The sequence below is a fragment of the Pristiophorus japonicus genome, chromosome 11 (assembly GCF_044704955.1).
Source record: "Pristiophorus japonicus isolate sPriJap1 chromosome 11, sPriJap1.hap1, whole genome shotgun sequence".
NCBI classification, from domain to species: domain Eukaryota; kingdom Metazoa; phylum Chordata; class Chondrichthyes; family Pristiophoridae; genus Pristiophorus; species Pristiophorus japonicus.
In genome coordinates, this window is record NC_091987.1 from 82685309 (window position 1) to 82698907 (window position 13599).

The 13599-nt window shown below is 39.4% G+C and overlaps 1 protein-coding gene across 3 annotated transcripts in view; it reads right to left on the reverse strand.

Annotated features, from left to right (window-relative positions):
* Positions 1-13599, reverse strand: part of LOC139276118 (E3 ubiquitin-protein ligase DZIP3-like) — a 182319-nt gene that overhangs the window by 110310 nt on the left and 58410 nt on the right. For all 3 annotated transcript variants that reach the window (XM_070893630.1, XM_070893628.1, XM_070893629.1), the window contains exons 7-10: positions 9909-10559; positions 4803-4850; positions 3212-3309; positions 1304-1357 (exon numbers count right to left, since the gene is read on the reverse strand). In XM_070893630.1, coding sequence (XP_070749731.1) covers positions 1304-1357; positions 3212-3309; positions 4803-4850; positions 9909-10559 — 851 coding nt within the window. The remainder of the gene's footprint in view (positions 1-1303; positions 1358-3211; positions 3310-4802; positions 4851-9908; positions 10560-13599) is intronic.

Consider the following 13599-nt stretch of genomic DNA (forward strand, 5'->3'; position numbering starts at 1 on the left):
GGGAAGTTATTTTATGAGTAATGGAGGTACAATGAGGTTAGGATTGTTTTCACACAAGTCTTAAAAGTGTCTGTAATTAGGTCTCAAAGACAGTCCAGTCAAAGTAGACTGAGATTGCAGGGTTGGATAGGATAGTTGTAGACAGTATAAATTTTTAAGAGAACACCACATCTTACACTGACCCCAAGTGGCAATGCTGCAAGCAAGCCTCCATAATTCAATGCTCCCGACATGATAATAGGATTAAATGATTTGTCTGTAGGTTTGGGATTGGCATGCGTGATCTGGGATCCTCCTGAATAGAACAGGAGACTTGTAAGATACACAGCTGGTTAATGTAAGTATTAAGTTACTTCCCTCACCTTTGGAGACCTGAATACAATTCTAAACCAGCAAAAAGCAAGTAATTTATGCTACGAACTGAGTGTATTTATCGATTTTTGTAATTGGATGGTAGTAAATTATCACATTAATGGTCAATTAAATTGTCACACAACTTTAGAATAATTTACTACTAAAGCTAGAGATAAAGTTCTTGTAAATTTGCACTACAAAATAGATCAGTCAAATCCACAAAACACTTTCTATATTTTGGTATAAGATTAGTAATCCAAACTAATTCAATATAATCAGGTGTTTAACTAATTTTCATTTATGTTAAGGGGCTACATTATTGAGTAATTTCTCAACTTTATTCACATGGATCTTTCATAACTAAGTTTAGCAATTTTAAACAAACATCCAGCAAGAATCTAACTTGTTCACTTGTTATATGAGGATTTGAAAATAACTTACATGGCATCCTGACTGTGGCTGAATTTCATCTGAGAAACAACTGCACACACACACACACGAAAGACTTGTGGGTCAGAAAATAGTATTCTTTGCCGGTGGCTGTTGCATCAATGTTTATAGTTGCCATTGATGACACTGCTTCTTCCATTGGAGCCTGGGATAGCCACTTCTTGAAGTGGTTCACTGCTCCGTCAAAAGCAGATGTGCTGACCCCTTTACATTGTGGCACTGCTGCCGAGTCAGGACTGCAATTGATGGCAATGCTATAATGTAAAGGGTATATAAATATTTGATAGGCCTTAGAGTCAGTCTGTATCAGACAAACACTCCACTGAAGTAGACAAGAAATTTATCTTATAAGTGACCAGAGAGGTGATTTTCACTACAATCAAATCGAGCTGTTTTAACTGGAAAAGCCAATGCTAATAAACTTATGATTGTTTAGGGAAAGTACAGCATAAAATTTAAATTGTTTACAATTATGCTTCATAACATAGCAAGATCGTACCTTTTTACCTCTTGACTTTTTCCGTCTTTTCTTTGATTTTGAGTCTCCTGTTGCCTATGTGTACAAAATGAATGAACAAAGTGCTTTTAACATACTGAGAATTCTTTAAAAAAAAGCACAAATTAATTGTTGATTGGCCTAACAGTATAGTGACTAAGACCTCACTTCAGAATGAGGTAATCATGGACTGGAATTCTGCAGCTGCCTTTAATCCAAATTCCAAGATTACAATTAGTATAATCTGTTATTTGGTTGGTTTCCAGATGTGAATAAAAATAAAAATAAAGAAACATTAAGTGCACCTTCTACTGGACTGATGGCTTTAACTGTAGTCTTTAACCTGGGTCATCCAATCTTCCAATGTAAAATGGGAAGTATGTGGTGACAAATAATTATTTTTGCAAAAAGGTAAATGCAAAAATTGAAATCCAATGTTTGGAATATGTATTTTACTTCTATAATCTTTAAGAACACTGTTAATTATGTGTAGAGTGATTTTATTTTATGTAGTGCTGAAAGTTACAAATTTGTAAGAATATTCCACGGTTCATGTATACATAATTCTACTTCTGTTGGAGCACAGAGGGAAAATGGCTACATTCAATATCAGGGGTTTCAAGGCCAATTCCGCAGACATACAAGGTTAAACTTTTCACACACATACACAAACAAAAAACTGGGCAGGAAGAAATGCTGCCTGATCTACAGTTCCTTTTGGATTACTTTTCACTATTAAAAGTGATGATGAGGCATGGCTAAACTACTGAAGCAGAGACCTGTTACACTGGGGATAAAATACTAACTTTTAACAATGCTTGCTGTATTGCTCTAAGACTGTTGCTACCCACCATCACAAACTGCTAAACAGTATTCACTATACATTATGTATAGTGTGGTAGTAGTGTCCCAGTAGTAACAGTCACTCTTGCAGTCCACTTTGATAGTGCACTGATAAAATTCACTTCAAGAATATGCTTGCATGCTCGCTTCATCTCTTGCGGCCACTTCAATTCCGAGGCCCCTTCACTGACCAGGCCATCTTTTACCACTTCCTCAAATGTCCTTCCTCCACCCGCTCCTTCCTCATGTCCAGTACCAAATATAAGGAGCTCATGGATTTGTTCTGCTCCAAGATTGACATCATCCATGGAGCAGCATCTGGTACGTCCTCCGATACTCTGTCGCTCTTGATCTCCCCCCAGATTGGCTCCAGCCCTACCTCCAATCCATTGTCATTCTGCAGTTTCTCTTCCATCTCCCTCTCCAAGCTCATCTCTTCCATAATGCCCACCTCCAGTTCCCTTGATCCCTCCCCACCCAATCCCTGACCATTCAACTACTCCTCCTGCCTTCTATACATGACAATATTGTAAATGGTTCCTTTTGCTCAGGCACTCTGTAAAGTGCCTTGGGAAGTTATACCACACAGACTGTAGCAGCTCAAGAAGGTGGTTCACCATTATTTTCCCAAGGGCAACTAGGGATGGGCAATAAATGCCAGCCTTTCCAGCAATCGCCATACCCCAGGAATGATTAAAAAAAAACAGCCAAAGGAGAATTGATGCTTATGGAATAGCACCATCTCATGAGCCTGGAGAGAGGGTGGGGGGGGGGGAGGAGAGAAATAATTAAAAAACATAATTAGAACAATTCCCAAATGTTTATTTAATCCATTAAGGATCAACAAAGTGAGAGAAATACTAAGCATACACTGAACTCAACACAAGTGTCAGTATAGCTTGCTGCTAATTCAGTTACATGATTATTCATGGTTACGTGATTATTCTCTTGAAAGTAGCCCTGAACCTCTGTCTACAAATAGTGATGTAATATTTGCCATTGACATAGACATGAAGAGATACCAAAGAGCATGTGATTCCATATGGATTCAGAAAGTCAGTAACATACAGGAACAGGTATTTCAAACTCATCCTCTGAAGTCTCCTTTTCTTTCTGCTCTTCTTTAACTTCAACTGCTTTTGCTCCAGGCCTTTTGGTTTGTTGCCCTAAAATAAAATTGTATTTTTTTTAAATGCATAAAATATTCAACAGAAGGCATTCCTGTTTGACAGATTATTAATTTGGGTTGCTAATTTGTATTAAGTCAAGCTCGAACCATAAGAACAAGCACAAGAACTGACTACATAACTGTGACTAGTAGCAATACAAGGAGGAACGGTTTGCAACGCTCTTTACTAATCTCCAGCTTTGCTGTTATATAAGGCTGGTGAATTTAATAGATCACAAACCGTTAGCAGGAGTTAAGAACAGGCAGTATTCTAATGGCTGATAATCATAATGTTGGATCGCTTTTCCTTGGATACACAAAATATTTAGGGCTGCTCATAGACGTTGGCCCAGATTTTGTTATCTCATTGATGCCATCAGAAAGGTCCAGCAAGTTCCGGGTTTGTATGCGCGAAAACCTGGAACTTGCAATCTGTCATGCTTCACCTTGACAGATCATCCGCACCGACCCAAATATCACTTTAGCTGGCAGAGTTGGGCTACTACTGCCCAGCAAATGCCGACGAAACCCTTACGCCTGGTAAAAGCAGGCATAGGGCCTGCTTTCACCAGCGTAAGGGTTAATAATAATCTTAAATTAAAAATTTTATAATAAAAATAATGCAAACATTACAAATTAGTTTATATAAATTTTGGCCCAGATTAAAATGTTTAAAATCATTTTTCAAAAAATTACATTTTTATTTTACAGTATATACTTTATTGAAGGGACTTTTAATTAAATTTGAAAATGGGAACATTTATTTTTATTCCAGTTGTATAAATTATTTAATTATTTGGGGATTCCTCATGTTTATGAGGAATCTATTCGTAAATGGAATCCCCATATGTATATTAGGAATCCTCCTTTCTGATTGGAGGACTTGGCTCACTTGATCCCAGGGACGCTTCCGAACTGCCTGCGTCCCTGGGATCCATGGGCCTTTACGCAGGCATACGCCTGCAAGCCCAGGACTCGAAGTCTTTGAAGGCAAGTGTGCATTCTTTTTTAATCAGGTCAGAGGCGTACTCCGGAGGTACGCCTCTGACCGCAAATTCCGGGCCATTTATTTATTTTTTAAATCTCAAGAACACCACAAAGAATAAAGAGATAATTATTCTGTTTGCCTAATTTTGCATATCTTAGTAAATAGTCATTGTCATAATGTAAAAATATTCTAACACAGACAGAATGACATAGAATTTTACAGCATAGAAACAGGCCATTCAGCCCAACAGATCTATACCGGTGTTCATGCTCCACACGAGCCTCCTCCCACCTTACCATCTCAGCCTATCAACATATCATTTTATTCCTTTCTCTCTCATGCACCAAGGTTATTGACCAGATAGATTTTACTATCAAGTCGTTTCATCAGATTTATCTCATATTCATTCGACACAGATGAAGCACCACTTGGAAGGTTAGCCAGAGTAAGTTTTAAAAAATAGCAGTTCTACAAAAAGTACACGTGGCTACTTTAAGGCATACCTGCACACAGATCCTTTGCCAATGAACAAGCACAAATTGAACTGATACCTAAACAAACAGAAACAAGATTGTAGTACACATGAAGTAAAAGGCAAAAAGCATGCAAAAAAAATTGCAAATATGATGGTCTGCTTTGAGCAAGTATCAAGTTATATATAATTAGCAGCCATAAATCTAGATGTTATTTTGCAAGAAACAATAAGCTTGAGGCAAGCAATTAGTCAGATGAGAGTGGCAATTCAACTTATTCTTTTCAAAGATCCTTTTGGTCCCACCAGCACCATATCCAATTGCTTCTTGAATAATTCCAGAGTTTTTGCTTTCCGTCCCTTGCCGGAAGACTATTCTAGGTATCAATTACTCTATGTTAAGCAGTACTTCCCCACATCAGGCCTAAAGTTGCATTTTACTAGATTATACCATGTCCCGCCCTACAGTCTTAACTTAAAATAGTGACCAGGATTAACCTTTCTCATTTCACTTAGTATCGTACATATCTCTATAAGATGTCACTCATTTGCTTTTCTTCAAGGTTGAAGAATCCAAATTTTAAAACTTTTCAACATCAGTCCTTTGAAATTAAGCATAAGCCTTGTGCCTCTTCTCTAAACCATTTCCAAGACTTGGATATTTCCTTGTCCTTTGGTAACCAAAACTGAATGCCTGGTGTAGCCTAACAAAAGCACTATTTGACTTCAGCATGATGCCCTCAGACTTGTACTGCTTTGACAATTAGCTCAGCATTGATTGCTTTGCTGATGTACAATGACAGAATATGGCCATTGCTCAGTTTATACTCCCAGATTTATTTCAGCCTCTCTTGTAGTGCGCTCTACTTCATTCATTGAGTAAGCATGCCTCCATCTTATTCTTAGAAAGTGTCGTACTAAATTTCAACTGCCATAGTTCTGCTACCTCAAATATTTTCTAGGTCCTCCTGTAATTCCTTGCCTGATTCATCTGACTTGAACTTCTGCAAATGTGACCAACTTTCATTGTGTTTTTGAATCTAAGTTATTTATACAGATAAGAAAGAGTAGGTAACCAGCAATAATTCCGAGAGCCAACAATTTCAACGACTTGAGAAGGGTCTAGCACAGGTGGACTGGGAAAAAAGATTGGCCAGGAAATAGTTTGGGTACAAACCAAGCATATTCCCATAAAGAGGAAAGAAGGGGCATCCAAAGTTAGAGTTCCATGGATGACAAAGGAAATAGAGATTAAAATAAAACAGAAAAAAAGGTTTATATCAGATGTCAGGTACAGAATACAATCAAAAACCTGGCAGAATACAAAGCGTGCAGGGAGAAATTGAAAAAAAGGATATAAGGGCAAAGAGAGAATGTGAGAAAAGATTAGCAGGTATCATAAACGGGAACCTTAAAATCTTTTATAAACATATAAAAAGTAAAAAGGATAGTTAAAGGAATGTTGGAGCTGTTTAGGGACAAAGAAAATCTTCTTGTAGAGACTGAAGATTTCCATGAATGAGGTACTGAATGTGTACTTTGCACTTGTCTTCACAAAACAAGATGAAGTTAATGTCAGAGTGGAGTAGGGGGAAGTAGAGATATTGGATCGGATTTTAAAAAAAGATAGAAAAGAGGTGCTGAATAGGTTGCATCACTCAAAGTCAACAAGTCACCCAGTCTAGATGGGATGCATCCTAGGTTTCTGAGGGAAGTTGGGATGGAGATAGCAGAAGCTCTGACCACAATCTTTCAATTTCCCATTGGATATTGGAGTTCAAAAAAGGGGAGAGGGATAAACTTGGTAACTACAGGCAAAACAATCGAACATCAGTGGTGGAAAATTTTTAGAAACAATAGTCAAGGACAAAATTAATTCTCACTTGGAGAAGCATGGGTTAATAGGGGACAGCCAGCATGGATTTGTTAAGGGCAAATCGTGTCTGACTAACCTGATTGAGTTATTTGCTGAAGTAAGAGAGAGTTGATCAAGGTAGTGCAATAGATGTTGTACATATGGACTTTCAAAAGGTATTTGATAAAGTACCTCACAACAGATTTATTTGGAAAATAGAAGCACATGCTAGTAAAGAGACGGTGGTAACTTGGGTACAAAATTGGCTAAGGGACAGTAGGCAGAGAATAATGGATATTTTCCTCACTGGTGAGAAGTATGCAATGGGTCCCCAGGGGTCGGTATTAGGACCATTGCTTTTCTTCTTACATATAAATTACTTGGACTTGGGTATAGAGAGTATAATTTCAAACTTTGGGGATGATACAAAACTTGACAACATCGAAAACAGTGAGCAGAATGGTAGCCGATTTCAGGTGGACAGAGACAAGAGTGGTGAAATGAGCAAACACATGGCAGACATAATTTAATGTGGATACATGTGAAGTGATGTACTTTGGGAGAAACAACATACAAGAACATAAGAAAAAGGAGCAGGAGAAGGCCATTTGGCCCCTCGAGCCTGCTCCACCATTTAATATCATAGCGGATCTGATCATGGACTCAATCCCCATAACCTTTCACTTCTTTATCGTTCAAAACGCTGTCCATCTCCCTCCACCTTAAACACATTCAATGACCCAACCTCCACAGTTCTCTGGGCCAGAGAATTCCACATATTTACGACCCTCAGAGAAGACATTCCTCCTCATCTCAGTTCTAAATGGCTGACGCCTTATTCTGAAACTATGCCCCCTAGTTCTAGATTTCCCCACGAGTGGATATATCCTCTCTGCATCGAACTAGTCCAGGCCCTTCAGTATCTTATATGTTTCAATAAGATCACCTTTCATTCTTCTAAACTCCAATGAGTATAGGCCCAACCTGCTCAACCTTTCTTCTATAATCTAAATGGTATTATTTGGAGGGGGATGCAAGAACAGAGGGACCCAGGGGTGCATATTCACAAATCTTTGAAGGTTACAGGGCAAGTTGAGAAGACGGTTAAGAAAACATATGGGACACTTGGCTTTGTAAATAGGACATTAAATACAAAAACAAGGAAGTCATGTTAAACCATTACAAATCACTGGTTAGGCCTCAGCTGGAGTATTGTGTACAATTCTAGGCATCACACTTTAGGAAGGATGTTAAAAGCCTTGGAGAGGGTACAAAGGAGGTTTATGAGGATGAGGGACTTCAGTTATTGAAGCTGGGATTGTTCTCTTTAGAGCAGAGAAGATTAAGAAGTGATCAAAGTATTGAGGGGTTTTGATAGAGCAAGTAGGGAGAAACTACTTCACTGACAAGTGGGTCGGTAACCAGAAGTCATAGATTTAAAATAATTGACAAAAGGAATTAGAGGGAAAATTTCTTCACACAGAGTTGTTAAGATCTGGAATCTGGAATGTATTACATGAAAGGGGGTGGAATCAGATTCCACTGCAACTTTTAAAAGGCAACTGGACATGTACTTGAGGACTAATTTGTAGGATTATGGGGAAAATGTTGGAGTGTGGAACTAAACTGGACAGCTCTTTCAAAGAGCCGGCATAGGCGTGACGGGCCGAAAAGTCTCCTTCTGTGCTGTAAGATTCTATGATTTGCATACATTTCTTCCAAATGTTTGTCCCATCCTCAACACTCATATCTCTAGGCATGTTCCATTGGAAAATTTAGAATTTTTACATTAAAATGGTGCATTCTGTTCACCATAATTTGTTTATACTTCACAATTTATTTTCTAATCGAAAATACAAAAAATGAATATTTGGGTTTATCCATATTACGAGATCAACTCTACCATTATTTCTTATGTCACTGTGCCTCGGTGAAAGTGCCTCTTCTTCCTCTTCCTCTAACCATCAAGCCACCCCCCCACCCGGCCAACAGAACACACTCCCCCTCTATCTTTTCGAATCAACAGAGGCACTCCCTGCTTCGAATCATTTCCCCAATTAGCAAAGGCACTCTTCCTCTCTCACTATTATCCCCACCACCACCCCTCCACAATTAAAATAGAAACTCACTCCCATTAACAATCTCCAAATGCTCTTTTCTTCCTCAATTCATTCTAGCACTCTCCTTCACCTCCAACTTCATACGGGCACTTTTCCACATCTCCTGCCTGAGGCATCAACTTATTCTGGAATATAGAGGAACACTTGCGATACAGTTCCATGGATGCCTGCCACGTTCTGGAACCTCACCTAAGTGGTCATTCTTCAGGCTATTCAATCACATTGAATTATAACCCAACTTGATTTTGTACCCTCCAATTCTGTACATGCACACTTTTGAGCAGGAATGAATGGACATTAAAAAAAAATCAAGAAGGACCTTGCTCAGTTTCTCCACAAATTCACCTCTTTTCTTTCTTGCTCCAGGCCTTTTATTGTTCTACCCTTCACTGAATTAGGAGTGGGGAAAAAAATTGGTCTGTGTCAACATCTCCTTACGCTGACAGGTTTAAATCCTTTTACCCCTTTCCCTTCCTGAAGGTGACAGTTCCACTGGCATTGGCCACACTCCAGTACTTTACCCAAATAGTCATTCTTAATTTATGCTCTAGATTGTATTCGACTGTGAAGGGTATCAAGCTAAATCCAATCCTGTTCTCACCTGATGACCACTCAGGCATTTTTTTCTGGCAGGGGTCACTGGCTATCAAGAGCAGAAATCCTAACTGATTTTTCTTCTCCATATCCTCGGGACCCCAAGGCCAAATATAGTGGACCTACCAAGGCCCAGTTGAAATCAGTTAACTTAGAGCCCAAGGGAATTTTCCTGATCTGCATGACTGCACCACCCTGGACAATGTGCTTACCAAATGAGCCATCGGAGGGGATGGGCAAGGTTCAGCGTTCATGAAGTTTGCAGGATTTTTGTTGCTACTCCATTATTTTACTTTTGGAGCTAATGCAATTTTTTTAATGTATCATTTTTAAAAACATTTCAATAAACTTAGGAGTAAAATTAAACAAAAAGGGAATAGGAACTGGTTGCTGTCACGGGCTCCATCCGGGCAAGACAGATAGGGTATTGATCCTCTTCCCCTAACTGTTGTTAAAGGCCTGGTATCTAATGATTGTGAACATTTGTAATGGACAATAGTAACAGGTCCATTAAAAACATACGGAACTAATCTAACCGGCAATTAACAAATAAATAAATAAAATTTACCACTGTGATGTTTAACAATAAGCTCCTCCAAAAGTTGGGACAGAGGTTTGTTAAAGTACTTTTCCATGTATCTCCTGTCAATGAACACAACACTCATTGGCTGCAAGCGAAGTTCTTGCAGGTTCTTTTCATTGACTCCAAGCTGACCAAGTATCTCTGCAGTTTCGTTCCATATTCTGTCAAATTTTTCATAAGTTAGATCTGTATGGAAAACAGTTTTCAAAAGGTGATCTCGCATCTCACAAATCCGCCGCAAATAAGCTCCCGGAGAAGTGTCAGATCTTGCAAGCCTACCAGTCCAGCCCTTTCTGGGACGTGGAAACTTCTTCATAAACACAGCAAGAAACTGAAACAGAGGCAATGTAAAATGCAGAGTTTTTGATTTCTCTGTCGAGTAAATAATATTCATCCATTTTTTTCTGTAATTACTGAAATCTGGTCCCTCCAACCGATTCTTGATTAAGACTTTATTCTTTGAAATTTCTTCTTCCAATTCCTCTGGTGAAATGTAGGTATCAAAAATACTCCGAACGACCTCCGTGCCTTCCACGTGTATTAAATGAAACAGACGATACAGATTAACGTAGCACTTCTTTATTACTAGTGGCTTGACTGGCAATTGAGGATCAAATTGCGGGCAGAAGGGTCCAGCTAAATTAAAATATGAAAGAGGGAAAATTACATCAAACATCACACATATTATGCCTTCGTTAGAGAGGTTGAATAAAGGAATTGAGCTGCAGCAAGCTTGTTTTTAAAGATAAGACTCACTTACCATATTATAAGTTCTTCCAGCTCAAGTTAAAAACAGAAACCTACCTGGGTGGTGACCTTATTCTACCTGAAATCCCATTACAAGAGTAACATTATGCAATGTGCTCCAACTGTGCCAATCAGGTTATACTAAGCACATACACTGGATGCATTACCTTTCTCTAAAACTTGAGGTTGGACTGTGCATATCACAGGCATGCGAGTAATACATGAAATAGTATATACATGCCCGCACAATGGTGCGCCAAGCTCCAGAGAAAACTCGGGTGTCCATTGTTTACTTTCATCAGTGTTTTGTCTGTTGACCAAGTAATCTGAGGTATTATCAGCTCACTGCGTTACACTAACACAGCAATATTCCACTGGCTGTCCACCATTTTTTCAGTGGAAGTAACACAGTTGGGGATGGTATGGAAATAGCAACTCAATGTTTTTGTATCATCGTCATAGTGGCATGAATGCTGTGCAGAAATACTAGGCTTCGGTCATGTTGCTACTTTCACTTTAATATAAAATGGTTTCAAATGTGCATTGATGAGAAAATGGCAACATAATTTGAGTCAGCCCTTGATTTAACTCTGGAATATACGAAATTCTAATAGCTTTCAGAAGACCATTTTACGTCATTTGGGATTGTCATTATGTGGCAGATTTTAAAAGTCCTCATTGGACTCCATGGAACCGTTCTATTAAGTTATTGCAGAGTTTTTGTTGTTATGGATGTGAAATTTTGAAGAATTTTGTGATTGAATTCCATGACTCTGGACATTATTCCATGGAACCGTAATTGTGTGGCCTCGATTAACAAATGTTCCTTTACCTATGTAATTCATTCTCTACTTTTACCTTGGATATACAGGATTATATGCATCAGAAAATGTGCAGTTTAACAGCAGTTATGGAGTTGCTCTGCTTCACTGGCATTGGGAGGCATTTCTGGGATAAAGCAATACTGTGGAGGGGATCCAGGGTTTGGCAGTGTTAAGGGCTGAATGTGGGGTTTGATTTACTGGATGATTCCCTAGGATCTGGCAGTAGCAGAGGAGGGCTGCGAGCATTAGGGGAGGTACCAAGATGTCTCAGCAGTAGAGAGGGTGCCAGGGTCTGGAGACTCAGGGATGGACGAAGATTCAGGCACAATGAGGCGAGATTGCAAGGTCAGAATGCACTGCAGATTAGCGTCCCATAGTTTAGGAGCATTTTAGGAAGGTAAAAGCATCTGGGAGCATTGGAAGGAGGCACTGGTGTGTAGGAGCACTAGTGGCAGAGTCCCAGGCATTGCAGGGTGATTCATACAGGCAGCACTGGGAAAGTCTGGCAACATAGGACACAATGATTCTGGTACAATTTAACTCACTGTACTATATTTGCAAATAAACAAAAGTCTGTTAAGCAGCCTTTCATAAAGATGGTGATTATTTAAAAGGAAAACCACCAACTCTTTTAAAGATTACCAAGGATAAGCTGGTCAGTCAGCCATTGAAAAGAGCCTACATCCATGATAAAGGGTCACAGCACTGAAACAGTCGTCATCAAAGTCACAAATGACATCCTATGTGACTGTGACCTTGGTAAACTATCCCCCCTCATCCTTCTCGATCTGTCTTCAGCCTTTGACACAGTTGACCACTCCATCCTCCTGCAGCACCTTTCTTCCGCGTCCAGCTGGGTGGGACTGCACTTGCCTGGTTCCATTTCTATCTATCCAGTCGTAGCCAGAGAATCACCTGGAATGACTTCTCTTCCCACTCCCACACCGTTTTCTTTGAAATCCCCCAGGGATCTATCCTTGGCCCCCTCCTATCTCTCATCTACATGTTGCCCCTCGGCGACACGTCAGGTTCCACATGTACGCTGATGACACACAGCTCTACCTCATCACCACCTCCCTCCAACTCTTCATTTGCTTTGGTTTTGTCATGCTGCTTGTCCGATATCCAGTATTGGATGAGCAGAAATTTCCTCCAACTAAATATTGGGAAGACCGAAGTCACTGTCATTGGTCCCCACAATAAACTCTGACTCCATTCCTCTCCTTGGCCACCATCTGAGGCTGAAACCCTCATCCATTGCTTTACCTCTAGATGTGACTATTCCAATGCTCTCCCAGCTGGCCTCCTATCTTGCGTCCTCCATAAACTTGAGCTCATCCAAAATTCTGCTGCCCGTACTCTAACTTGCACCGTCTCGTTCACCCATCACCCCTGTACTCATGGGCCTACACTGGCTTCTAGTTCAGCAAAGTCTCGATTTAAAAATTCTCATCCTTGTTTTCAGATCCCTCCGTGGCCTCATTCCTCCGTATCTCTATAACCTCATCCAACCATACAACCCTCCGAGATTTCTGTGCTCCTCCAATTCTAGTTTCTTGCACATCCCTGATTTTAATCGCTCCACCACTGTCGGCCGTGCCTTCAGCCCTAAACTTTGGAAGTGCCTCACTAATCCTCTCCTCTTTTAAGACACTCCTTAAAACCTACCTCATTCACATGTCCTAATATCTGCTAAATAAATACAAGTTATTGTTGTTTTCTATACTCAAAACATTACCCGACCTTTCCTCTTTTCAGATTAAGTGCTTGCTGCATATTTCCACTAATTTTATCTTCATTTCTGATTTCCTATATTTGCAATTATTTTTTCCTACCAGCTTTAAAATACTTTTGTTCTGTCCATTTTCTGAGGGATGGCAAGAAGGACGGATTATTTTTTTAAACAATTAAATAATCACTAGAACTAACTGACGCAGGAATGAGGTTGCTGAATTAAAGACAGGATTATCAGCACAACTTTCCAAAGGTTCAGTTATAAAGAATTATTATTTACTTTAACATATTAGGGAAGATTTCCTTTTTGTGCCAAGAATAACAAAATTCTTAATCAGTTTCTGAAGAAAGGGTTTATAACTTTACTATGC